This window comes from Tachyglossus aculeatus, chromosome 2 (genome assembly GCF_015852505.1).
Source record: "Tachyglossus aculeatus isolate mTacAcu1 chromosome 2, mTacAcu1.pri, whole genome shotgun sequence".
In the NCBI taxonomy this organism is placed as follows: domain Eukaryota; kingdom Metazoa; phylum Chordata; class Mammalia; order Monotremata; family Tachyglossidae; genus Tachyglossus; species Tachyglossus aculeatus.
The window spans coordinates 33,686,233-33,713,790 of NC_052067.1; the positions used below are offsets into that span (position 1 = coordinate 33,686,233).

Consider the following 27,558-nt stretch of genomic DNA (forward strand, 5'->3'; position numbering starts at 1 on the left):
TCCCCACCTTCAAAGCCTTATTCCTCCAAGAGAACTTCCCTCACACTAAGCACTCATTTCCTTTTCTCCCACTCCCTTCTGCATCGCCCCGCCATGTGCCCTTTACTCACTGCCGATCCCCCAGCCCTACAGCACTTATTTATTTAATTGTAATTTATGTATATCAATCAATCGTATTTATTGAGCGCTTACTGTGTGCAGAGCACTGTACTGACACTCCCCTCTAGGCTGTAAACTTATTCTGGGCAGGGAATGTGTCTGTTGAATTGTATTCTCCTAAGCGCCTAGTATAGTATCCTGCACACAATAAACACTCAATAAATATGTTTGATTTGTTCGGATTTGATACATTGCTACAGAAATGGTGAGCATAAAGGGGCCCCATCCTTAGATATCTATCTGCTGAAGACTTTCCGTCATTTATAGAACACCGAGGCATGACACAGGCTTCAGGATGCCATCATAATCACCATTTTCGGAATAAGAGGGAGCGAACCAATTGAGGAAACTACAGTAAAAGTCACTCTGCTCTCCATTGCAGGCAAAATTATAGCCAAATATGATTTTTGCAGTGTGTGACAGATGCAGGAAAGTTCCGAGAGCTGCAGCAAGACCTCAATACTATGTTCATTGCTCTTACAAAAGAATTTGACCCCTTCAACAGGCCAAGGTCCTGGAAATTGCTTTTACTATCCTATAAAATTCACAAAGATCCTCAGCGATGCAGTGCCTCTAGGCAGTGGGCTATTCTTATTCTCATTCTCTTTAGTTATTATTGCTATTATTATTATTATATTATAATTGTAAGTGCTTACTATGTGTCACACACTGGGGTAGATGCAAGTTAGATCGAACGCAGTCCCTGTCCCAAACAGGGCACACAATCTAAATAAGAGGATTTAATCCCTGTTTTACAGATGAGGAAACTGAGGCACAGAGTTGTTAAGTGACTTGCCCAAGGTCACACAGCAGGCAACTCTCCAAGCCAGGATTAGAACCCAGGTCTTCTGACTCCCAGGACTGTTGCTCTTTCCATTTCACCACACTGCTTCTCCGTCTTGATCAGTGAGCATTTCCCAATCAATTGATAGTAGTTAGTGCAACCCGTTGTGTGCAGAGCATCGTTAAGCACTTGGGAGAGTTCTTTTTTAAATAAAATAAATAGTGTTCAGGGAGAAATTTGATGCTGGTAATTTAATGTTTAGACCCATCGGTAGTTTCTGTTGAGCACCTACTATGCCCTAAGTGCTTGGAGGAACGTAATAGAAATATGAGACGTTGCCTCCCCTCTGAAGCTTATAGTCAAATGGGGAAGATAAGAAGTTACAAATGATTTGTAAATAGCAGGAAGAAAAAAGATACAACTGGAATGGCTAGAGTATAAAATGATGAATAGAGGAATAAATCAATTTTTAAATTGTGCCAAGGGTGGCTATTGGGATGACATGACCTGAAGAATAGGAAATTATTTGGAGATTATGTCCTGGAACAAGGGATTTCAGGAGGGCCCTGATAAATAATGGTAATACTAATACTTGTGGCTTTTGTTAAGCGCGTATTGTGTGTCAAGCACAATACTAAACACTGGGGTAGATACAAGATAATCAAGTTGGATACAGTCTCAGTCCTAAACAGGCTCGTAGTCTGTTCAGTAGGGAAAAACAGGCAGTGAATCATCCTTGTACAGATGGGGAAACTGAGGCACCAGAGAATTAAGTCACAAAGCAGGCAATTGGCAGAGCTGGGATTCGAACCCAGGTCCTCTGACTCCCAGGCTTGTGCTCTCCACCAGGCCACACTGCTTCTCAAATGTAAGACTCTAGACTGTCAGCTCCTTCTTCTGGACTGTAAGCTCCTTGGAGGCAGAGAACCTATCTTCCAACTCTGTTGTACTGTACTCTTCCAAGAACTGAGTAATAATAATAATAATAATGATGAAGATGATAATGATAATGTTGGTATTTTAGCATTTACAATGTACCAAGCACTGTTCTAAGCGCTGGGGTAGATACAAGGTAATTAGGTTGTCCCACCTGGGGCTCACAGTCTTGATCCCCATTTTACAGATGAGGTCACTGCGGCACAGAGAAGTTAAGTGACTTGCCCAAAGTCACACAGCTGACAGGTGGCAGAGCCGGGATTAACACCCACGACCTCCGACTCCCAAGCCCGGGCTCTTTCCGCTAAGTCACGCTGCTTCTCATAGTACAGCGGCTTCTCATAGTTCTTCTTAGTACAGTGCTCTGCACACAGCAAGTGCTTAATAAATAGGATTTGTCGACAGAAAAGAGCAGTCATCATCAATCGTATTTATTGAGCACTTACTGTGTGCAGAGCACTGTACTAAGCGCTTGAGAGCTTGGAGAGTCAGAGAGGTGAGTACTCTGTTGGTGAAACTAGAATCCGGTAGTGTTTCCAGGGCACAGGGAGTAGCCAACAGTGTCAGAGACAGCCAGGAGACCGAGTAAGATGAAAAAGGAGGATGGTGTTAGTGAAATGAAAGGGATGAAAACTAGACTGCAGCTGGTCAAGGCAGTTGATGAAGAGGAAGTTTAGTTTTATTAACTGTTTTATAATATTGACACTTATTTTTGGTGAATGACTCTTTGAGCCCACTGTTGAGTATGGACTGTCTCTATATGTTGCCAACTTCTACTTCCCAAGCACTTAGTCCAGTGCTCTGCACACAGTAAGCGCTCAATAAATACGATTGATTGATTGACTCTCCCATAATTTATACCGTAAAATATGGTTTATCTTTCTGCACCATAAAATTCCCCAGTTGGATAAATGGTAAATTTGCCTCTTACTCAAAAGTAGATCTAATATTAGAAGCCAGTTTTGTAAAGTAGATTAAAAGCACCAAAGCTTTTAAATTGGAATCTGTATAAAGTATTCATCTCCAAGTTTAGAAAAAATGTAGGTAGAAAAGCGAGGAGCATTTATGCCATTCTTCAGAGAACATTTCATCCTGTTTCAACCTGTCATTAAAAGGGGATTTGTAATGGGAATGAGTATTAGGGGAGCTCTGAATGATCAGTTCCGAATGTCAGAAGTGAGATGTGTGACCTGTGAGGGGCCACTGGGTGATATTTGACTATAAATAGTGCCATCAGTGGTATTTATTGAGCACTGACTATGTGGAAGAGCACTGTACTAAATCCGTGGAAGAGTACGATACAATAAATTTGGTAGACAAGATTCCTGCCCTTTTTTTTTTTTTAAGTATTTAGAATCAGTCAAAGGGTGGTAAAATCCTAGGAAAATGGGCTGCAGGAGACCTGCAATATTTATGATATTGGCCTGGGAACACTTTGTATTTACCGACCCCCCAGGTAGCATATTACCTCCCTGCCCCAGCACTTCCAGCTTGATTTTTAGAACAAGGCAGGTAGTGCTGTGCCAATCCCAACCTCTTGGATTACAAAAAAAAAAAGGCTCCCAAAACTTGGAAGTTTATTTCCTCTCCCATCTCCCATCCAGTTTCCCCAAAAAATCCCTTGATTTGTGGGTGGTTGTTTTTAAAAAATAGCAATAAATTGTGTCAACACTTTTTGGATAGTTAAAAGGAGGGAAAATTCTATCAATGGTCAATAAATAAAACGTTACTTTTCTCTAGATAAAAGTTCCATTTCTGTTGCTTTGCTTGCGTAAACCACTGGAGCAATGTTTAGTTTTTACATAAGAGCTTGAAGTACAGTTTGAACTTTCACAATTTATTCTGTTTCTCTTTTCATTGCTATGAAAATAACTTATTCCAGACACGTTGGAGGCCGATTCTTTTTAACTAGTAGATCACAGTCCCCGTTTTAGTCCTTTGGAAATATTTTACAATAATAGAAAATTGCTCAGTAATAATTGTCAGTAAACCAGAGCCTGGAAAGACAAGGGCTCTTAAAAAATAAATGCACACAAATTCTCCTTTCCATCTGTCTTTTTTTAACCTAAGTGTGTGTTTTCCTGACTTTGGTTATTGAGCTCTTTAAGTGTGTTTACATCCAATAACAGCACAGGAACAAAATCCTTTTTTTTTGCCAGAGAAAAGGCATTTGGGCATTTATTTTTCTGTTTACTTATATTAATGTCCGTCTCCCCCTCTGGACTGTGAGCTCATTGTGGGCAGGTCTGTTGTATTGTACTCTTTCAAGCGCTTAGTACAGTGCTTTGCACACAGTAAGTGCTCAATAAATATGAACGAATGACTGAATTTGGGCCGAGGGGTAGACTTGTGTCGAAAGCTTTTTGGTTCAGAACTCTCTGCGTCTCTGTTTTCTTTCAGTAACAATTATTCATTCACATCCTGCAAATTATGAAAGCAATTCATTCACTGTCATATTTGTTGAGCCCTTACTGTGTGCAGAGCACTTTACTAAGCGCTTGGGAGAGTGCAGTACAACAATAAACACCCATTCCCTGCCCTCAACTAGTTTATAATCTAGGAAAGTCCCATAATATTTAATTTGTATTTTAAAAAGGTAACTGTGGCCTTATAGTTTAGGGATATGTCAATAGATTGTGAACTCCTTAGGGTATAGATTAGGCCTTTTCCTTCTATGCTCCTAAACCTAGAACTCTGCACGTAGTAGGCACTCAGTGAATACTGCAGCCAAGACAATCAATCAATCAATCAATCGTATTTATTGAGCGCTTACTGTGTGCAGAGCACTGTACTAAGCGCTTGGGAAGTCCAAGTTGGCAACATATAGAGACGGCCCCTACCCAACAGTGGGCTCACAGTCCTTTTCTATTCATTCATTGATATTTACTGAGTGCTTACTGTGTGTAAAGCACTGTGCTAATGCACTTGGAAGAGTACACTATAACAGACACATTCCCTGCCCACAATGAGTGGCACTTAGCACTTAATACAATAATGACAACAATAATAGTAGTAATAATGGTAATATTTGTTAGGTGCTTACCATGTGCCTAGCACTGTACTAAATTGCTGAGGTCCCCCACATGGGGGACACGGCCCAAGTAGGAAGGAGAACGGGGATCGTAGCCCCACGAGGGAAATGAGGCACGGAGAAGTTACGGGACTTGCCCAAGGTCTCACAGCAGACAAATGGAGGAGCCAGGACAAGCCAAGTAACTGTTAACTGCCGCCTCCCTTCCCGGTTACCCGGGGCTCCCGTTCCTGACAGGCGCTGGGTGAGCTCGGCCTCTGAGATTTCAGCTGCTCCTAAGCGCCCTTGTGCCCGCTCATCTGTGGCCAAGCAAAGCAGCCAGGGCACCTCTCCCCTGCACCACCCAGAGTCCCTGTTCCCAACGTGCTGTGGGGATTTCATCATCATCATCATCATCATCATCAATCGTATTTATTGAGCGCTTACTATGTGCAGAGCACTGTACTAAGCGCTTGGGAAGTACAAGTTGGCGACATATAGAGACAGTCCCTACCCAACAGTGAGCTCACAGTCTCAAAGGGGGAGACAGAGAACAAAACCAAACATACTAACAGAATAAAATAAATAGGATAGATATGTACAAGTAAAATAAATAGAGTAATAAATATGTACAAACATATATACAGGTGCTGTGGGGAAGGGAAGGAGGTAAGATGGGGGGATGGAGAGGGGGACGAGGGGGAGAGGAAGGAAGGGGCTCAGTCTGGGAAGGCCTCCTGGAGGAGGTGAGCTCTCAGTAGGGCCTTGAAGGGAGGATTTAAACTGAGCTGAGCTCCCACGGCGTCTCCCTCCACCCCCTGCACCGGGTAGCCGGAGACTCCATCCTGTCCTGCCTTTCACGACCCTGGCAGGAAGGAGAAAAGCACCTGCAGCGTGAGGTCTCCACCAAACCTCAGGAAGACTGGTGCTCCTGTAGTGTTTGCCGTGGCTACGGGCGTACCTTGAACTCTGAGCCTCGGGGAGCCAGAGGTTCTTCTCTTCTAGCCACAGCACCGTAATGGTTTTCATTTTTATTTCATATGTCTCCCCCTTCTAGACTGTGAGCCCGCTGTTGGGTAGGGACTGTCTCTGTATGTTGCCAATTTGTACTTCCCAAGCGCTTAGTACAGTGCTCTGCACATAGTAAGCGCTCAATAAATGCGATTGATGATGATGTCAGCTTGTACTTCCCAAGCGCTTAGTACAGTGCTCTGCACACAGTAAGCGCTCAATAAATACGATTGATTAATTGATATATTTGGACTTGTCTTTTACGCTGTTTCAGCGTTTTACTGTGTCATTACTCCTCATGTTCTACAGACAGTCCCCTCTCCTAACTTGTAGTTCTGTGTACTTTCTCAGCATTTAGTATGATGCTCTGCTCACAGAAAGCCACATAATAAATACTATATTATTATTATTATTGTTACAACTGCTGTAACCAGGTACTTAGTATTAACAAGAATGTAATGGAAAGTTATGGAAGTCCAGGTACTTAGTATTACAAGAATCTCATGGAAAATCATAGAAATTTGAATGGCCAGATAAATGGAATTAAATACTAAATGGAATATTAAGTATTTTATGGTAACACTGCTGTTATTCTGTAGCATTTTTACACCTGTGTATATTTTTGTTGGGAGCCTTTCCGTTTTTCTGAGAAGGAGCTTCTGAAGTGCTGCAAAGTCTTGGGTTTTAATTTCTAAAAGTGGTGTGCAGCTAGTGTTGCCTGCAGATACATATAAGAAAGAAAACTGCAGAACGTTGTGTGTCCGCCGTTGGTATTCATTGCCTTGTCATTCATTGCTGATTGTTGATTTTATTTGCACGTATGTTTAGGAAGCTGTTCAGGTATTATTGAAACATTCAGCAGATGTTAATGCCCGGGATAAGAATTGGCAGAATCCTCTGCATATAGCTGCTGCCAACAAAGCAGTGAAGTGTGCTGAAGCTTTGGTACCTCTCCTAAGTAACGTAAATGTGTCTGATCGTGCTGGAAGAACCGCACTGCATCACGCATCCTTCAGCGGACATGTTGAGGTATGCATTCCTTTGTATAATCATCCACACACAGCGAACTTTCCCTTCACTTTTACGAGATAATGGTAGAAGTTTCTTTTTCATACCCACTTTCGCCTAGGAAGCTTTAAACACAGAATACTTTGCATGGGTACAGATACGGTACACTTGCCTTTTATCTTCCATAGCAACATTGTTGATTCCTTTTTTTACTAGGTCTAATTTTGAAAAGTTGTATCCCTCGTAGGTTTTCTCGTAGCTGGTAGTTTTTCTCGTGAGCGTACCAGCTGTGCCATCAATATGTGAGGATATTTCAGAATGCTTGCTGTACGATAGGATTCTTGTTTGAGTAATTGATGGTTTTTTTAAAATCAGCGTGATGAGGTAGTATTATTACAGGTGGGGCCATTTGGTGAATCTTTCATACTAGGTTTCCTACCCAAATAAATTATGTACAGTTAGTATTAATTGAGTAAAATAGTAGAAAGGAAAGAGTGAAATGTTGGCTCTAGCCTTAGAGTCCCAGCATTTTCATCCTTGGTTCATAAGTCTGGTGGATGGTTAAAATAATTGATTAAGCGCTTAGTACAGTGCTCTGCACACAGTAAGCGCTCAATAAATACGATTGATGATTTATTCCAACGTGGATGATATTCTTTATTTTCTTTACTCCAGATGGTCAAGTTGCTCTTATCTAGAGGCGCCAATATTAATGCATTTGACAAGAAAGACAGACGCGCTATACATTGGGCATCATATATGGGTAGGTATTTGTAAGAGTTGCTTATTACCGCCGATGTGATTATAGGTGTTATTGAAAAGCCGTAGTTTTAAATCCCCTTGAATAGTTTTACTTTCTCTGAAGTCCTTGCGTACTGGTTGCAACTGATCTGTCTCGTTGCCATTACATGGGTGTCTTTTACACACGAGTTAAAGAATGTTTCATGGAAGAATTGAAAGTGCTTTCTTCCTTAGGGGTCAGAACAAAGGAATGTCCTGTTTCAGTTGTCTCACATTAAAGATTTGAATGACAGTGCCCACTGCAGAGTAGCAGTCAGTCATTAAAGAAAATAGGGAAAGGAAGATCTTCTCTCCTAACTCCTCCACCCTAAGCAAAATTGCTTTGTTTCATTTCTAAACACTGCCATTGAAGTAGAAGATGCCATGTCAACTTTGTAGACGTTAACATTTCTGAAGCCCATATGGCATTGAGCATAGCAGAGATCGGCAGATCCAGATAAATGTGAGCAAGCCAATAATAGCACATGTAAGTATAATAATGCATTTTTCTTAAAGTACTTAGTACCTGTAAAAATATTTCATGCAGTAATATAGCCGGTAAGTCAGACAACAAAATCTACTGATTACGCAGGGGATAGCTGGCACTCTACTGAACATCCTTCATCTCTGTGTTTTATTCATCTCTGTCCCATTCTCAAGCAGCTTAAAAAAGTAACCTTAAAGGTATTTTTGAGTGCCAATGATGCACTGAGAAGCACCGTGGCCTTGTGGAAAGAGCCCGGGCCCGGGCGTCAGAGGACCTAGGTTCTCATCCCAGCCCTGCCATTTTCTGCTGGGTGAACTTGGGAAAGGCACTTAACTTCTCTGAACCTCTGTTGCCGTATCTGTAAAATGGGGATTTAAATCCTACTCCCTCCTACATGGATTGTGAGCCACCTATGGGGTAGGGATTATCATCAATCGTATTTATTGAGCGCTTACTATGTGCAGAGCACTGTACTAAGTGCTTGGGAAGTACAAATTGGCAACATATTGAGACAGTCCCTACCCAATAGTGGGCTTGCAGTCTAAAAGGGGGAGACAGAGAACAAAACCAAACATACTAACAAAATAAAATAAATAGAAGAGATATGTACAAGTAAGAGACATAAATAAATAAATAGGGTAATAAATATGTACAAACATATATACATATATACAGGTGCTGTGGGGAAGGGAAAGAGGTAAAATGGGGGGGATGGACAGGGGGACGAGGGGGAGAGGAAGGAAGGGGCTCAGTCTGGGAAGGCCTCCTGGAGGAGGTGAGCTCTCAGCAGGGCCTGGTTATCTTGTGTCTATCCCAGTGCTTACTATAGTGCTTGGCATTTAGAAAGTAAGTGCTTATCAAGTCCCGTTAAAAAAAAAAAAAAAAAGAAACAAACAAACAAAAACCCAAGTGCTTGAAAAAGTGCAACAGAAGCATTAGACATGATTAATCCCTGTCCACAAGAAGCTTGCACTCCTCACGGGCCTCAAAGTGACTCCTTGTTGCTGCTCAGAACAAATCCAAACTCCTAATCAAGGACCCTTTCCTTTACCTAACTGCCGTCTTAACTTCCTCCCAGCTTGCTCACTCTGCTTTTTGCCACGATAAATATTTCTCTTCTCACTACACAAGGAACTTCTTCATTCATACCTTTGTGCACACCATACTCTAGAATGGCCTTTTTACTCCTCATGGCCAAACCCTTGATTTTTCTTCTTTAAAGCTCTATTGAGAAACTCATCTGCTCCAAGAAACATCCCAGATTACCTCCACAGGACTCCAGTCAGAACTGCCTTCCAGGAAACTGTCGCCTATTTTTCAGTATTTTACCCAGAGATGCATTTTTTTATTGGGAATTTGTGAGTCATTTCTGTAGATTTGGTTTCATAATTGTCTTGTATGTAATTTTGTAGCGCATCTTTATTTCTCTTGTGTAATTTTGGTAATCATACGTCCTCCCTTCTTTAGAGTGCGTGTTGAGCTTTTTGTACTTTCTTGTGTCACTCCCCACTCCGACTCCAGCAACACATTTACAGAGTTCTTTGAACAATGAATATTTTTTACTAACAGCTTAAAATCTATGGTATTGAAGTACTTATGATGGCATTTATTAAGCGCTTACTATGTGCAGAGCACTGTTTTAAGCACTTATGTACAGAGCACTATACTAGCCACTTGGAAGAGTTTGTAGACAAGTCCCCTGCCCACAATGCGATATAAGTACAAATGAATTCGAAAAAATGAATGGAACAGAAGGGAAGATTTCCTTATTTTACCGGGAGTTAGAAAATTGTTGGTGAAAACCAGGGAATCAGTGTCTGTCTCCCCTTCTATACTGTAAGCTAGCTATGGGCAGGGAATGTATCTGCTAATTCTGCTGTGCGGTACTCTCCCAAGTGCTTAGTGTAGTGCTCTGCACATAGTCAGCACTCAATAAATTCGATTGATTGATTGAAAAAAAGCTCTTTGGAGGAGGCGTAACAGAAGAGAAGTGCAGATATGGTGGGCCTGAGTGATTGAAGCTTTGAAGGTCGTAGTTAAAATGATGGGAGACCTTTAGAGATCTCTGAATAGTAGAGTGAAACTATGAAAGTGGACCTGGTGGGGTGATTTTAAGGGCTGTGCAACATGGTTTGGAATAGAGGAGAAAGCCACCAAGTTAGTGGTTATGCCCATTTAGATGTGATGCGGTATCTGGTCAGAGAATTTGGTGGTGGAGAGAGAATGGGATGAATTTGAACAGCGACGACTAGGTAATGGTTACAAAGATGGTACACCAAGGTTTCAGGCTTGGGGAATAATAGGTAAAGTAGTGAACTGACTCTGGTAGAAAGAAATTTGGGCATCTTAAGAAACTAGTGAATGACTCCCCCTTTTAGACTGTGAGCCCACTGTTGGGTAGGGACTGTCTCTATATGTTGCCAATTTGTACTTCCCAAGCACTTAGTACAGTGCTCTGCACACAGTAAGCGCTTAATAAATACAATTGATGATGGTGATGATGATGACAAGGCACATTGTATTTGCCACTAAGTGTATGATGACTTTGAATTGACTGACAAAGAGGACGGGTTAGGGAACATAATAATAATAATAATAATAATAATAATAATGTTGGTATTTGTTAAGCGCTTACTATGTGCCAAGCACAGTTCTAAGCTCTGGGGTAGATACAAGGTAATCAAATTGTCCCACATGGGGCTTACAGTCTTCATCCTCATTTTCCAAATGAGGGAACTGAGGCCCAGAGAAGTGAAGTGACTTGCCCAAGGTCACACAGCAGACATGTGGTGGAGCCGGGATTCGAACCCATGATGTCTGACTCCAAAGCCCGGGCTCTTTCCACTGAGCCACGCTATTTGTTAAGCGCTTACTATGTGCAAAGCACTGTTCTAAGCGCTGGGCACTGTTCTAAGCGCTGGATGATAATATGGTATTTGTTAAGCGCTTACTGTGGGCCAGGCACTGTACTAAGCACTGAGGCAGATACGAACAAATCGGGTTGGACACAGTCCCTGGCCCACATGGGGCTCACCGTCTTCACCCCCATTTTACAGATGAGGTAACTGAGGCACAGAGAAGGGAAGTGACTTGCCCCAGGTCACACAGCAGACAGGTGGTGGATTAGAATCCATGACCTCCTGACTCTCAGGCCTGAGATCCAGTATGCCATGCTGCTTCTCAGTGTATACAACAACATAATATATTGAGGTGTGATTTCTGGATATAAGGTTTTATATCCAGAATATACGTGGCTCAGTGGAAAGAGCCCGGGCTTTGGAGTCAGAGGTCACGGGTTCGAATCCCGGCTCCCCCGATTGTCAGCTGTGTGACTTTGGGCAAGTCACTTAACTTCTCTGTGCCTCAGTTCCCTCATCTGTCAAATGGGGGTTAAGCCCTGTGAGCCCCCCGTGGGACAACCTCATCACCCTGTAACCTCCCCAGCGCTTAGAACAGTGCTTTGCACATAGCAAGCGCTTAATAAATGCCATTAAAAAAAAAAAGGTTTTGCCAATATTCATTCAGTTGGTCATTCCACTGTATTGAGCGCTTTACCGTGTGCAGAGCACTATACTATACACTTGCATAGTACAGTATAATAATAAGCAGGCACATTCCCTGCCCACAGTGTTTAATCCAAGCAATTTGAAACCAGCAAGTTCTTACAGCTAGCTCTAAATTTAGACTGACTCTCTCCCTCTCTCCCTCTCTCTCGCTCTCTCGTTCTCTCTCTCTCCTTCCCTCTCTCTCTCCCCTCCTCTTTATTGTGTGTCAGGTACTGTACTAAGCACTGGGGTAAATAGAAGCTAATCAGGTTGGACACAGTCCATGTCCCACATGTGGCTCACAGCCTTAATCCCCCTTTTACATATGAAGTAACTGAAGCCCAGAGAAATTCAGGTGACACAGGTCACACTGCAGGCAAGTGCCCAAACCAACCAGGATTAGAACTCGGGTCTTCTGACTCCCAATCCCATGCTTTATCCACTGAGCCATGTGGTTTCTCTCCTGGGAAAAGTGATACGGGAAAAGCTTATCAAGTATAGCCCCAAGGTTGGAATTGTTGACTGAAATAAACCAAATAAGTTAATTTGATAGGCCCGGCTCAACCTTTCTCCTGTAGTGTGAAGGGATCTCTGAGTTACTTCCATTCTTTCGTGCCTGGAATAGCTGGGGGATTATGGCTTGAGGTACAAACTTACGTCTTCCCATTAGGAGTTGTTTTTAGAGCCGGGGGGAGGGAAGTACAGGGTAAAGGAGTCATTGGTGTACCCTGAGCGATACGTGCCTGGCTATTCCAGACCTGGTGATGAAAGAGGTCTGCAGCTCTCTCTCCCATTTTGGAAACAGTGATCCAGTTTAATATTGGCAGAGTTTTGGGAAGGGAGATTTGGAGTTAGCTGTGAGCATCCGTTACACGTGCCTGGATTAGCTTGATGCATATGATTGGTGGTGGGTACGACAACATCCCCCCAATGCTTAGTCCAAGTACAGTTGGGTTCTTGCTGCACCTCATCTTAAAGAAAATCCTAATAAAATGACCATTGATTCAGTTGGAATTAATGGGTTAGCGTCATCATCAATCGTATTTATTGAGCGCTTACTATGTGCAGAGCACTGTACTAAGCGCTTGGGAAGTACAAATTGGCAACATATAGAGACAGTCCCTACCCAACAGTGGGCTCACAGTCTAAAAGCAGGGAGATCATCCCCCTTTAGATCACCTGCCATCTAGCAGGTAGATGGTATGCAGATATCATCGTAACTGACATTTTTCTATAAAAATGATTAGATTATTCTGCTGTGGGCAGGGAATGTGTGTGCCAACTCTTTTATATTGTACTCTCTCAAGTGCTTAGTACAGTGCTCTGCACACTAACTGCACATAAAATCCAGTGATGATGATGATGACATTTAGCAGAATGCTTTATACCTTTGCCAAATTATTGCTGTTTTACTGAATTAAGTATTGTGAAGTTGGAAAATTACGGACACAATTGACATACTGAATGGTGCAGTGAGACAGAAGCTGAGTGAGACAGAAGTTGGGCAATATAGGTGTATTGTGCTCTGTACTGCTTTTTCTTCCTCCCCTAAATCTACTTTCACCAACTTGTGAATTGTTTTACCAGCACAGATTCATGTCATGAGAAGTATTTCCCCAAATTTGTCCAAAGTACTATATCCAGATTGAGTAATGAAAATACATTCGTTCATTCAATTGTATTTATTGAGCGCTTACTGTGTGCTGAGCATTTGCGTGTGCAGAGCATGTTACACGTATAAATACATGTTATAGCAGAACTGGTGTACTTTCATTTTCGAATTTTTCTTCTTAGGACTACTACTCTACCACTCCCTTTTTGTTCTGTCCAGAGTGACTAATTATCCCGCTTTATCTGTTAGTTTTATTATAAGCAAGGAAAAAGAAAAATCTATCTTTCATGCTTCACATCTTTCTATACTTGCCTTACTAAATATGCTATTTTACTTCTCTTTTTCCATATCTTTAAATCTTGAAATATATATTTCTTTGCCCTAATTTGTTGAAAAGTGGTCTCTAAAATTAAATGTAGTGGGGGATTTGTTCTTGTTAGAATTGACTGACAGATGTATAGCTGTGCTTTTAAATGAGTGGTTACATCAGCCACTTGCTGAATTGGGTTTAACCAAAGAGAACTAATGTGCTAGAGGTTCCAGGGTTGATCTTGTGATTATGTCAATTAAAAAGAAAATCACGATGATACATATACCGTTGTAGTAGACAGTGTGGGCCGTGAGCAGTCAGAAAATTTCCGTATACCACAATTCATCCTTAATCTTTCAATTGAGGGTGGAAGAGAAGCATTTATGAAGGGTTAGTCAAAGTAATTCAGCCCATAAGGTACTGACAATATAAAATATGATTTTAATAAAGCTCTGTATCAAAAACCAAGCCACTGATAATAAAGGAAGTGAATTTTACCCGATGCTACAGTTATCTGTACAGCAGTTCAGTTTGCTAGCAGTTATGTTATCAAATTATCCAAAATTTTTTGCTGCTTGCTTTTATTAATCAAATGTTTACCTTTAACTTTTGACACCCGTGCTTACTGTAAAAAACAAAATGTAAGAACGAACAGTGCTAAAGATTGTATGCCAGGGTCCATCAGGTGTGGATGCAGCCTTGATGGTGATGTTAAGTCCCTACAGTATTTTCCAAAAAATAAACCTGACATTTGCCTTTGTAACTATGATTTTTGCAGGTCATATTGAAGTTGTGAAATTACTTGTGGCCAATGGAGCCGAAGTAACCTGCAAGGACAAGAAGTCTTACACACCTCTCCATGCTGCAGCTTCTAGTGGGATGATCAGTGTCGTCAAGTATCTTCTGGATCTTGGAGTTGACGTAAGTTCATATTTTTATGGTATATGTTAAACGCTTACCATGTGGCAGGGACCATACTAAGCCCCGGAGTAGATACCAGCTAATTAGGCTGGATACAGGCCATGTCCCATGTGGGGCTCACAGTCTCAGAGAGTAGTAATGATGGCATTTGTTAAGTGCTTACTCTGTGTCAAGCCCTGTTCTAAGCGCTGGGGTTGATACAAGTGAATCAGGTTGGACACAGTCCCTGTCCCACATGGGGCTCACAGTCTTACTCCCAATTTAAAGATGAGGGAATGGAGGCACAGAGAAGTTAAGTGATTTGCCCAGGTTCACACAGCAGACAAGTGGCCCTTTCTGGGATTAGAAGCCAAGTCCTTCCGACTCGCAGTTCTGTGCTTTATCTACTAGGCTATGCTGCTTCCCGTGATGAGGTAACTGAGTCACAGAGAAGTGGGGAAGTGACTTGTCAAGGTCACACAGCACACAGGTGGTGGAGCTGGAATTAGAACTCAGGTCCTCTGACTGCTAGGCCATACTGCTTCGCCTGTGAAAGTTTAATCGATTCTATTATATGGGGGATACTTTCTTGAAGAACCCCACTTTAAGGAAAACTCATTGTTGTCTCATACCTTAACTGGAGCTATGCCCTTGTGCCTTGCTGTTTCTTCCTGTCTCACATCTTTGTCTCTCCAGATAGATGTGGACTGTGAGCCCTTTGTTGGGTAGGGACCGTCTGTATATGTTGCCGACTTGTACGTCCCAAGTGCTTAGTACAGTGCTCTGCACACAGTAAGCGCTCAATAAATACGATTGAATGAATGAATGTGGATTGTTGAAAGAATGTTCTCTAATTCTGCCGTTCCATTCAATCTGTAATAGTAGACCTATTTAAAATATGTCATATCATTGCTATCTTAGAAGAGGTTCCAGCTTCTACTTTTAACATTCATTTTGAGATTTTAAATCACTTGACCTAAAATACAGGACTATGAAAGATGCCCTGTTGAACCAGATAGGGGAGGGGGTGGGTTGTTGTGGGTTTTTTTTGTTTTTTGGGGGTGGGTGTGTGTGTGTGGGGGGGGGAATAGTCAAAAAGGGTCTCAGAATGATCCAAAGTTGCCATATAAATAGAAAAATCCCTCTCAAATATAAATGTTTACCTTTCTACACACACCTGCGCTATGACCAAATGCATGAGACTGAGCTACCTTTTATCGACTTCACATACTCTGACTCCAAGAGAAAAAAGAAGCAGACAGTTGACTTGGTTGGGTTTTATTCTAATGGGTAACGTCCTCCATAAACAAACTCGTAATTATAAGATCCTGCATCATTGAAACCACTTTTTGAATTCTGCCATTTTTCTTTTAGCAAAATGTTTAAAAACTAAGAAATAAGATCATTGTAATAAATTGGTAATATTTGAGGCCAAATCATTCAGTGGTATTTGAATGTTTACAATGTGCCGAGCACTGTACTAGGTGCTTGGGGGAGAATGGTACAGCTGTGTAGAACATGATCCTAAGCAATGCTTGGAAAAGTACACTCGAGTTAAAAGGCCTGGATCCCTACTCCTAAGGAGCCTGTGTACCAGAGGATACAGACTCAAAATAAATTACAGATGAGAAGAGGAGAATTAATAATAATAATAGTAATGGCATTTATTAAGCGCTTACTATGTGTTCTAAGCGCTGGGGAGGCTACAAGGTGATCAGGCAAGGTGATCAGGTTGTTCCACGGGGGGCTCACAGTCTTAATCCTCATTTTACAGATGAGGTAACTGAGGCCCAGAGAAGTTAAGTGACTTGCCCAACGTCACACAGCTGACAGTTGGCGGAGCCGGGATTTGAACCCATGACCTCTGACTCCAAAGCCCATGCTCCTTCCACTGAGCCACGCTGCTTCTCTAATTCTGTGTCATGGTTTCATTACCAGTTAGGGTAGGCAGCCAGTTGTAAAGTTGTGAGTTGTTTTAGGTTAAAGTTCATGGGATCGCCAAATTACATTGTGGTTCTCAATTTCTGTTCTTTCTTTGGGCCCTTTCTTGCACCTTCCACATTGCTCTATCTCCCAAGGTTGCAAATGTTATAACGTTAACGTGTATTTTTAGCGTGTCGGCTTACTAGCATGTCATTCATCTACTACATTTTAAGCTCCTGGGGCAGGAATAGTGTCTACCAACTCTATAATACCCTTTGTACAGTAGGCATTCTACAAATACCACTGATTGATTATTTATTTCTTCCTTAGCACTCATGTAAGTATGCCTGGCTCAGTTTATTTATTCTGACTGCTCTAAGTTGGGTGTCCTGTTTTTATCTCATACTCTGATAGAGGGTAAACTCATTGTGGATGGGCAACATGCCACTTTATTCTGTAGTTCCCAAGTACCTAGTATTCATTCATTCAATGGTATTTATTGAGTGCTTACTGTGTGCAGAGCACTGTACTAAGCGCTTGGGAAGTACAAGTTGGCAGCAGATAGAGACGGTCCCTACCCAACAACGGGCTCACAGTCTAGAAGTCTAGAGTGGGTGTTCAATAAATGCTACTTCTACTCCTCCTCCTTCCCCTCCTTCTACAAATGTTACTCTCTTAGGTAACTGGCAGTGAAGTTCAATAATCACACTTTAACCTTTTATGTAACTTTCCTTTTTTCTTTTTTTGACTTGGTGTGAATCCTAAATCTAGTGAGATATTGAGAACTGGCCCAAATTCATTTTAAGACATGGTTTGATAGAATAAGAGTCCAAAAAGCAAGAAGATTTAAAGCTCTTCTTCTGTTTTCCAGTGTTAGTTGAAAGACAGGTTACATTTTACTAGGTGGCTATATAAAGCAATTTAAATGCTCTTTTGCTTCAAATATTATTTTTTGGTTGGCTAATCTATATTTTTCCATTCCTTTTTTTAAAGTCAACTTTTAAGTGTTAGTCTCCAAGCTTACGTGTAGGTAGTACTCAGTGCAATAGCAATTTGTGTGGTGTATTATTAAAGCTGTTGTATCAGGAAACATTCCTGATTGCCCTATTATTAGTCAAGTAATTACAGGAATGATAGTTCCATTCTTTCATATTTATTGTACTGTCCCAGGGGTCTAGTAGAGTATTCTGAATAGAGTAGGTACTCAGATACTGTTGAGTGAATGCTGTTTTTTAAAAACAAACATGCACAGTAGTACCCAAAATATCTAATGAGCATATGTTTGACTTTTATTTAAGAAAGCTGTAGCACACTGTTAATTTGTATAATCGCTTCCTCCACATAACCCATATAACACAGCCACGGATATAATTGTGGATGGGGACTTTCTTTGAAACAGGTCTGCTCAGGGGGAGATAGAGGAGATGGGAGGAGTGGGCAGTTACCATAATTCACTCAGTGCCTTTTGTATGTTGCATTAGGAAGAGCATAGTAGAAATAGGAGATGAAGCCTCAAGTGCCTTTTTACCTTCTCTTTCCTTTTCTCCTTTTCTTCTCCTTTTTTCTCCTGGTCCCTTTGTTGTTATACTTAATTCACCGGAGAAAATATCCCCTTCCCTGTTTTGGGGAGCTGTACACTGTCAGTTCCTTGTGGACAGAGATCTTTTCATTCATTCATTCAATCGTATTTATTGAGCGCTTACTGTGTGCAGAGCACCGTACTAAGCGCTTGGGAAGTACAAGTTGGCAACATACAGAGACGGTCCCTACCCAACAGCGGGCTCACAGTCTAGAAGGGGGAGACGGACGACAAAATAAAACATGCTAACAAAATAAAATAAATAAATAAATATGTACAAATAAAATAAATAGAGTAATAAATACATACAAACATATACATATATACAGGTGCTGTGTGGAGGGGAAGGAGGGGGCTCAGTCTGGGAAGGCCTCCTGGAGGAGGTGAGCTCTCAGTAGGGCTTTGAAGGGAGGAAGAGAGCTAGCTTGGCGGATGTGTGGAGGGAGGGCATTCCAGGCCAGGGGGATGTGTTGCACTCTCCCAAGCTCTTAATAAAGTGTTCTGCACACAGTAAGTGCTCAGTAAATATCACTGGCAAAAAATGAAACAGTTATGTGGTTAAATATGGTATTATTATTATTAATTTCCAGGAGGTTTTGACTGATCAAGTGATTAAAATTGTCTTCCATTGAGCAGAATACAACTGTAAAGCACTCAGAGGAGTGCAGTGGTAAGTTTCAACCTAACTACCTTCCCTTTTTTTTTTTTTATCTCCTGCTAGATAAATGAACCAAATGCCTATGGGAATACAGCTCTTCATGTAGCTTGCTACAATGGACAAGATGTTGTAGTGAGTGAACTCATAGACTGTGGTGCTAATGTAAATCAGATGAATGAAAAAGGGTTTACTCCCTTGCACTTTGCTGCGGCATCAACACATGGAGCATTGTGTTTAGAACTTCTAGTTGGTAATGGAGCTGATGTGAATATGAAGGTAAGAATAACATGCCTCGGTGATTTAAGTGATGGAAAAATCACTGAATTAGGAAAGAAAAATATAATTACAGTGTGGTCATTCTTGGAGGCCACCACGTGTCATTCATTTCACTAGTCTGTTAGGATAAGAATATTGGCATTTTTCTGTTTCGGGGGAAAAAGTTTCTGAAAGGGATATTCCTGGTATTAGTAGGGGAGAGAACACTCTTTTATTTTCTTTTGTTTTCATAGCCAGGAAGAATTGTGACTAGTTATTCGGAAGTATTTTCAGTGACTGAGCCACTATCGATTAATCAGCCAGTCATTTTGGATTGTAGATCACAAGAGAGTAAATGCTTTCGGAATTAATAAAAAGTCTGTACTGAAAAAAATCAGGAGAGGCTTCCCGTGTGTCTCTCTTTAGAGTGTGAGCCACCCCCTTTCAATATCTATATGTCATCCATTTTTGCCTGTGCATTAAATCTATACCGTTAGCAATTGGGTTATAATACAGGGAAGGTAGTCAGAAATATGTAACCAAGGAGGTAATGGCCAGGTTTTATCATTGTTTGTAAAAAGCAGGACTAAATATAGCTGAATTTCAAAATGTAAAGAAAATCAAGCATCATTTTTAAGGGTTTATTTTAGTATTTATTGAGTGCCTAATGTGGACAGTGTGGCACTCTACTATGTCCTAGGGAAAAGTGTACTGTAGGAACTATTAGAAAATGTTCACGATCTAAGAATAAAAGTGGGGAAGGGAAGACAATTGTTCACTAAGAAACGGATGTTGGTTTGTTATGGTTTTCATTAACTTTTATCTTATTTTAATGCTATAAATTGTAATTATGATTCCCAGTCAACATCTGCATGTGAGAGTGTTTCCTTTTCTGTACATGGAACTGAGGCAGGTGGTTAAACAATTTATGTCACAGTTCCCAGTTGGCAAAGGAACCTTAAAAAGACCAGTTCACAGTGAACCACAATTAGCCAGGGTAGTGTGTCTATTTAAAAAAAATAATAAAGGAAAGAAAAAAGCACGAGATTTATGTGAAATAATTTTCCCTATCAGTCAGTCAGTAGTATTCAAACATCAGGGAAGCAGTGTGCCTAGTGAAAAGAGCATAAGTTGGAAAAGTGAGAGGACCTGGGTTCTGATCCTGACTCCACCATTTGTCTGTTGTATGACCTTGGATAAGTCACTTAACTTTTCTGTGCCTCAGGTTTTCATCTGTGAAACATTCCACTATAAAGTTGTTAGGAAAGATGTATGCACCTATACATGTATATATGCATTAGTACAGTGTTCTGCACAAAGTAAGCACTCAGTAAATATGATTGAATGAATGAATGAATGCAATATATGTGTATATACACACACTCACCCTCACACTTATACTGGAAAACTGATTTTCAGGGTTTTACTCCATTGAAACCAGGTTGCTACTCCTCATTTCTTCACCCTCAATTCATTTAAAAAATGCAAATCAAATCTCTTAAAAATCTTTTTTCCTCTTGTTTTTCCTTACACATTCCTTGACAAAATGAACTCCAGGTGATAACGGAATCCATCCTGTATCATGGTCAACAAATTAATCCAAACCACTTGTGTGTTGAATTGTCAGAATCTCCACTGACATCAGTAGAATGAACAGATATTTTGGAATGTGATATCTGGATGCTCTGGTCATTTTTAAATGTCATAAATATTTTCTTGGGGCTTTTCTTTTTCCTCACTCAGTAAAGAGTGTAAAGTTGACTTGGCAACTGGCCACGGTCAGTTTCCTCTTCTCTTACATAATGTGTCATTATTCTCAATCCAGTTTGGAACAATTCTCTCAAAACCAAAATTTGGATGTTATAAATTGGTGTGGTACTGGAGTCAAATACCCTGTATTAAGTCAAGTGTCTATAACGCTGTATTGTACACCCCGGGATTTGTAATGATATAGAGGACTAAATGAGTACTTGTCATTTGCAAACGACAGAAAGAATTAACATTACTAAGACACATTTGCCCTGCCAGTGTTTTGTTTATGAATCATAAGAATGCTAAAGTCCAACATGAAATTTTAAAAATTTAAAACCTGTATTAGCTGAATTAAAATAAAAACACAATAATTACTTCCCCTGAATTGTGCATATGTTAAATCCATTCAGAGATGAAAAGTCAGTGATTGTCATGGAATTTTTCCAGGCATCTGAGGTACTGATTGGTTGCAAAGTGTTTTAATTAGTTATTTCCATCCCAGGGGAAGACGTACAGGAAGAAGAGACCAATCACATCACTTAACTCACTGATTTAAAACTTTTACAATACTTTTACAAGTCTTTAAGAAGTTTGAAGCCTTTTCATAATATCTCTAAGACACTCAAAACATAATTTGTTATAATGGATTGTTCTTAAAAATAATGTTGAACTTTGTAGCGTAGCCGGAGAAAAAGAGAATTTAGAGCCAACGCGCACATCTTTATCATTGCTGATTTTGTTAATATATACACACAGACTTTCCAAAAGAACTATAGTAACCAGAAAAATAGGTTCACTGTTTACTCATTTTTCTCCCCGTAGAATTGTAAGGGTTCTAAATGGAACCACTTTAAAGTCATTGATTTGTTTGTCAAATGTACCATGTCTCCAATGCACTTGTCAAAATACAAAAGAAATTGAGACTGAAGGTGTTTTTCTTCTCCTTACGAACGATTTCTTAGATTTTAAAAGGGCCTGTTATGTGAAGGTCCCGGAAAAAATTTTAAACCAACTTAGGTGTTTCATATTATAGTTGTCATATTATGGTAATGTATTTTCTTCTAAACTATTTTCCAGAGCAAAGATGGGAAAACACCATTACACATGACAGCGATTCACGGTAGATTCTCAAGATCACAAACCATTATCCAGAGTGGTAAAAAGTATTTTTTTGTTTCTGCTTTTAAATGTAATAACGGATATGGAAATAAAATTTCCTCATTCTTAAGACACTGCTAAACAATACCCTCTTGCATTTCGCTTAAACTTTAAGATAAAATAAGATGCAGCAGTAGTTGCCATGTAAATAAGATTAGTAGAATATATTTTGGATTGTTCTGTTATTACTCCCCTCGACTTTGTCATTTATCTGCATTTGAATTTACACTCGGGAGACTAAGCTTTTATAGTTTTGAGCCTTATTGGCTGTAATTGATGTTTTCATTATTCTGGGTGAAGAGCAGCTCTATACAATACATTTTTTCTTCAAAATAGAATGCTAGTCCTAATGAATTCAAATTTGTCATTGAGACTGGGCTGAAAGAAACGAAAGGACAGTCAGATTATCAGATAATGTCCGTGTCAGAGAGTGGAGTTGGGTGAGTCATCACAGCTGTCTGGTAGTGGCATTAGCAGCTCGACCTTTTACTTAGCTGCCTATTAGCATGCAGAATTCACTAACCCCATACTCTGGAGTCACAGAAATATCAGTAATTGGAAGAGAGTCTTATGACACCTTTTTGGAGATAAGGTATAGATTCGAGAGTCATCCATAACCAGGAGAATGGGCAGCTCTAGCCATGTACTCCATGAACCGTTTAGTGCCACCGTAGGAGACAACTGGAGGCCTGGCTTGACCAGTGACAAATATAATTCTAAAATGTGCCCGTCTCTATTCCTCCTTTCCTTGCCTATAATTTTGCCGTCCTGCAGTGAGTCTAGATCAGAAGCAGGCAAGCACTGGACTCCATGGACCATTTTTTTTAATTTTATGAACACGATGTGGGCTGCAAACGTTCTTCTTGGCTTCAGTGGTGAAGAAGTAGCAGGGAGCGATTTAAAAGTAGCTGTTCTTCCGTCTTGACTGCCCCAGATGCAGTCAACAACTCTGACCACCTTGTCCCCGCTACATCCAACAGCTCTCGGGACCTTACTCAGGGCTGGCGTTAGATATTTGTCCTTCCAGGGGAGGAAAAAAATCGCCACCATTCCATATACTGCCAGTGTGTTACACTTCCTTCAAGGTTTTGTGCAGGATTCACTGGTATTTTCAGGAATAATCTCAGATGTTAGCTGGATCAGCACTGAATCAGAACCAGCACTACGGCCTGAGATGCACCTTGAAGATGTTCATTAAAACCGAAATAAAATATCTATAGGAGGAATCTAACTGGGCTCACCCTAAAAATGCAACTCACCTAGATTTGTATAGGTTTGTACTTCAATCCATCTGGGTCTCACAAATCATTCCTTATCGTAGGAGCTGAAATAGATTCTGAAGACAAGAATGGTAATACGCCTTTGCACATAGCTGCTCGATACGGCCATGAACTACTTATCAACACTCTAATTTCAAGTGGTGCCGACACTGCAAAGTAAGTGACACTTAATGACTTGACCATATGAGTAAGTGGACTAATGTGACATGCCCAAGCATAGTGCAATACGATTTTCATTTCACCACCCGACTGTTCTCAGCTACCAGGTTGAAACATTTCATAACCTGTTATATAGCAGAAGTTTCTTTTGGAGGCACATTAGAAAAAAAGGCATGTTTTCACTTTTTAAGTGAATGTAATTTCCAGCAAAATCACAGTTTATTACAACCCATTGTATATCACCAAGATACTTTTCACAAAATGTTATTAGTTTTGTCTTTTATATAACCAGCATCATTATCCGTTTTAGGCGGGGTATACATGGCATGTTCCCACTCCATCTGGCAGCACTTAGTGGCTTTTCGGATTGCTGTAGGAAACTGCTTTCTTCAGGTAAGTGCTTCCTTTTATATCCCTGTTGGGCTTAAAGGGCAACAGTCATTATTCCGAAAGTCATTTACTCCGAAAGACATTCCTTTCCTACAGAATCCTGATTAATGGTATGTTGCTGGGTTCATAATGTTATTTTTACAATGATTGGTTGGAATTTTAAACCAGAAATGATAAAAATAGATGACTAAAGTTAAGCACTACTGAACAATAGTGTAGGAAAATGTCTTATCCACGTGGTTGAATTGCTAAAATTGTAACCAAACGAAATGTATTTGGTAATGTAATTTAGAACATCTCTAAATTCAGTAGTATTTAATGTGTAAAAAAAATTGTAATTTTGTGGGACAAGAGGGCATCACTGGATAAAGGTTTCTCTGAGTATTTGATAGTGCATTTCTTTTTGGTGTCTTAAAAATCTTATTGATTTTCTAGGATTCGACATAGATACTCCAGATGATTTTGGTAGGACCTGCCTTCATGCGGCTGCAGCTGGAGGGTATGTTATAGTGCAACTTTCTTGTGGAGAAGAAAATTATTTCTCACCGTTTGTCTGTCCAGATCAAATCCCCTTAAATTAAGAATCGAGAACACTGCTGAGAAATTGATTATAGACTGAGGGAGTAAACCTGATAGGAAGGGTTTGATCTTGTTGCCTCCTGTTTTGTTCTCTCCCGTTCTTTCTTTCCCTTTAATCAACTAATCTGGCGGTGTTAACCATTTTTAGAAACTACCCCTGTGACCTCAAAGTTTTACTTTGTTCTCTTCCCTCCACTCTCCTCCATATCAAGGCCTTTTCTCTCACATTCAGTTGAATAGCTGAATATTTATTGAAAATAGCTAAGTGCCGAGGATAGTTATAAATACATAAATGATATGGCTGCTGAATTGATCAGTCAGTCCGTCGTATTTATTGAGCGCTTACAGTGTGCAGAACACTGTACTAAGTGCTTGGGAGAGTACAGTATAACCATAAACAGACATGTTCCTTGTCCACAGCGAATTCGCAGTCTGGAGTGGGAGATAGACATAAATATAAATAAATTACAGATATGTACAGAAGTGCTGTGGGGCTGGAACGGGAATGAACAAAAGGGGGCAAGTCAGCATGATGAAGAAGGGAGTTGAAGAAAATGAAAAGAGGGCTTAGTCAGGAAAGGCCTCTTGGAGGAAATGTCTTTCAGTAAAGCTTTGAAGATGGGGAGAGTTATTGATTGCCTATCAGATTTGAGGAGGGAGGGCATTCATCATCATCATCATGAATCGTATTTATTGAGCGCTTACTATGTGCAGAGCACTGTACTAAGCGCTTGGGAAGTACAAATTAGCAACATATAGAGACAGTCCCTACCCAACAGTGGGCTCACAGTCTAAAAGGGGGAGACAGAGAACAAAACCAAACATACTAACAAAATAAAATAAATAGAATAGATATGTACAAGTAAAATAAATAAATAAATAGAGTAATAAATATGCACAAACATATATACATATATACAGGTGCTGTGGGGAAGGGAAGGAGGTAAGATGGGGGGATGGAGAGGGGGGCGAGGGGGAGAGGAAGGAAGGGACTCAGTCTGGGAAGGCCTCCTGGAGGAGGTGAGCTCTCAGCAGGGCCTTGAAGGGAGGAAGAGAGCTACCAGGCCAGAGAGAGGACTTGGGCGAGAGGTAGACGGTGAGATAGAAGAAATTAAGGAACAGTGAGAAGGTAAGCATTGGAGGAATGGAGTGTTCAAGCTGAGTTATAGGTAGAAGTAGTGAGGTGACGTAGGAGCGGGGCAAGGTGGTGGAGTGCTTTAAAGCCAGTGGTGAGGACTGATGTGACTTGGAGTGTTGGGAATGAATTGCAACAGACTTCTTAGAAATAATTGGGATTTTAGCAGGCCTTTGAAGATGGGGAGATTTGTAGTCTCATGGATTTGGAGTGGGAGGGAGTTCCAGGGAGGAAGCAAGGGATAGGAGATGTGCGAGTCAAGAGTTAGGTATAGCTAGAGAGGGTGAGTTTGAGTTGAGCAGTGGGTGGCAGGTAATGAGTAGCAGTAGTTATAAGTAAAATTGAGATAAGTTTATGGAGAACCTTAAAGCCAAGTGGTAAGAATTTCTGCTTGATGGAAAGAGAAATTGGTAGCTAGTAGAATTTTTTGAAGAGTAAAAAGATATGATGAGCAGTGTTTTAAGAAGATGGTCCAGACAGCCAAGTATAGCAGTAAACGGAAGGGGAAATAAGTTGGAACCTGGGAGACCAATGAAAAGACTTGGCACACTATTCTGATCATGACATGATTATTTCCAGCACTTAGAACAATGCTTGGCTTTGCAACAATGCTTAGCTTTAGTAAGCTGTTAGTGGATACCGTTATTATTGCATAACTTTTTTTTTCCAATAGAGCTCAATATATCATTGCGCTCTATTGGAGAAGCAGCTTGGTTCAGCGGCAGGAGCCCAGGCTTTGGGAGTCAGAGGTTGTGGGTTCCTCACTGTACCTCGTTCTCGCCTGTCCCGCCGTCGACCCCCGGCCCACGTCATCCCCCGGGCCTGGAATGCCCTCCCTCTGCCCATCCGCCAAGCTAGCTCTCTTCCTCCCTTCAAGGCCCTGCTGAGAGCTCACCTGCTCCAGGAGGCCTTCCCAGACTGAGCCCCTTCCTTCCTCTCCCCCTCGTCCCCCTCTCCATCCCCCCATCTTACCTCCTTCCCTTCCCCACAGCGCCTGTATATATGTATATATGGTTGTACATATTTATTACTCTATTTATTTATTTATTTATTTTACTTGTACATTTCTATCCTATTTATTTTATTTTGTTGGTATGTTTGGTTCTGTTCTCTGTCTCCCCCTTTTAGACTGTGAGCCCACTGTTGGGTAGGGACTGTCTCTATGTGTTGCCAATTTGTACTTCCCAAGCGCTTAGTACAGTGCTCTGCACATAGTAAGCGCTCAATAAATACGATTGATTGATTGATTGATTGATTCAAATGCCGGCTCCACCAGTTGTCAGCTGTGTGACTTTGGGCAAGTCACTTAACTTCTCTGTGCCTCAGTGACCTCATCTGTAAAATGGGGATGAAGACTGGTTGCCCCCCGTGGGACAACCTGATCACCTTGTAACCTCCCCAGTGCTTAGAACAGTGCTTTGCATATAGTAAGCGCTTAATAAATGCCATCATCATTATTATTATCTGTAATATTTCCTTATCTCAAACAGAATGCCTGTGATAGATATTTTTTATCCCCATTTGTCAGGTAAAGTTATAGTGAGGCAAAGATTAAGTGATGTGACCATGCTCTGACCAATGCTTTCTCCTCTATCAGAGATAACATGCACTAGTTAACACCGTGTTTCCTGGAATATGATGGTTCTTTCTACAGACAAATAAACTTAACCAGGACTGGAGATAGGATATTAACTTGTGACATTGGCATTTGTCTCTATTCAGAAAGAATTGTTCTCTTAACTATAAACCAGTTTCAGCCTGCCATCTAGATCAGGCTTTGGCCAGGGGTTTTCTTTTTTGGTATTATGGGGTTGTGGAGGGGATGGGGAAGGGGAACAGGTATAGACAAAGGAATGGATTGAATGCTCGGAGTGTGGTTTAGTGGAAAGAGCACATGTTTGGGAGTTGAGATTTAGGAGACCTGGCTTCTCGTCTCAGCTCTGCCACTTCCCTGCTGTGTGATCGTGGACAAGTTACATAACCTCCCTGTGCCTTAGTGCCTTCACATGTAAAATGGGGGTAATCAATCAATCAATCAATCATATTTATTGAGCGCTTACTGTGTGCAGAGCACTGTACTGAGCGCTTGGGAAGTACAAGTTGGCAACATATAGAGACGGTCCCTACCCAACAGTGGGCTCACAGTCT

General features: G+C 40.9%; 1 protein-coding gene across 3 annotated transcripts in view; it reads left to right on the top strand.

Moving 5' to 3' along the window:
• The window catches only part of ANKRD28 (ankyrin repeat domain 28), a 152,239-nt gene that overhangs the window by 93,696 nt on the left and 30,985 nt on the right, over window positions 1–27,558 (top strand). For all 3 annotated transcript variants that reach the window (XM_038760534.1, XM_038760543.1, XM_038760525.1), the window contains 8 exons: window positions 6,729–6,929; window positions 7,584–7,671; window positions 14,421–14,563; window positions 18,766–18,978; window positions 21,787–21,865; window positions 23,189–23,303; window positions 23,617–23,699; window positions 24,132–24,195. In XM_038760534.1, the coding sequence (XP_038616462.1) occupies window positions 6,729–6,929; window positions 7,584–7,671; window positions 14,421–14,563; window positions 18,766–18,978; window positions 21,787–21,865; window positions 23,189–23,303; window positions 23,617–23,699; window positions 24,132–24,195 (986 nt within the window). The remainder of the gene's footprint in view (window positions 1–6,728; window positions 6,930–7,583; window positions 7,672–14,420; window positions 14,564–18,765; window positions 18,979–21,786; window positions 21,866–23,188; window positions 23,304–23,616; window positions 23,700–24,131; window positions 24,196–27,558) is intronic.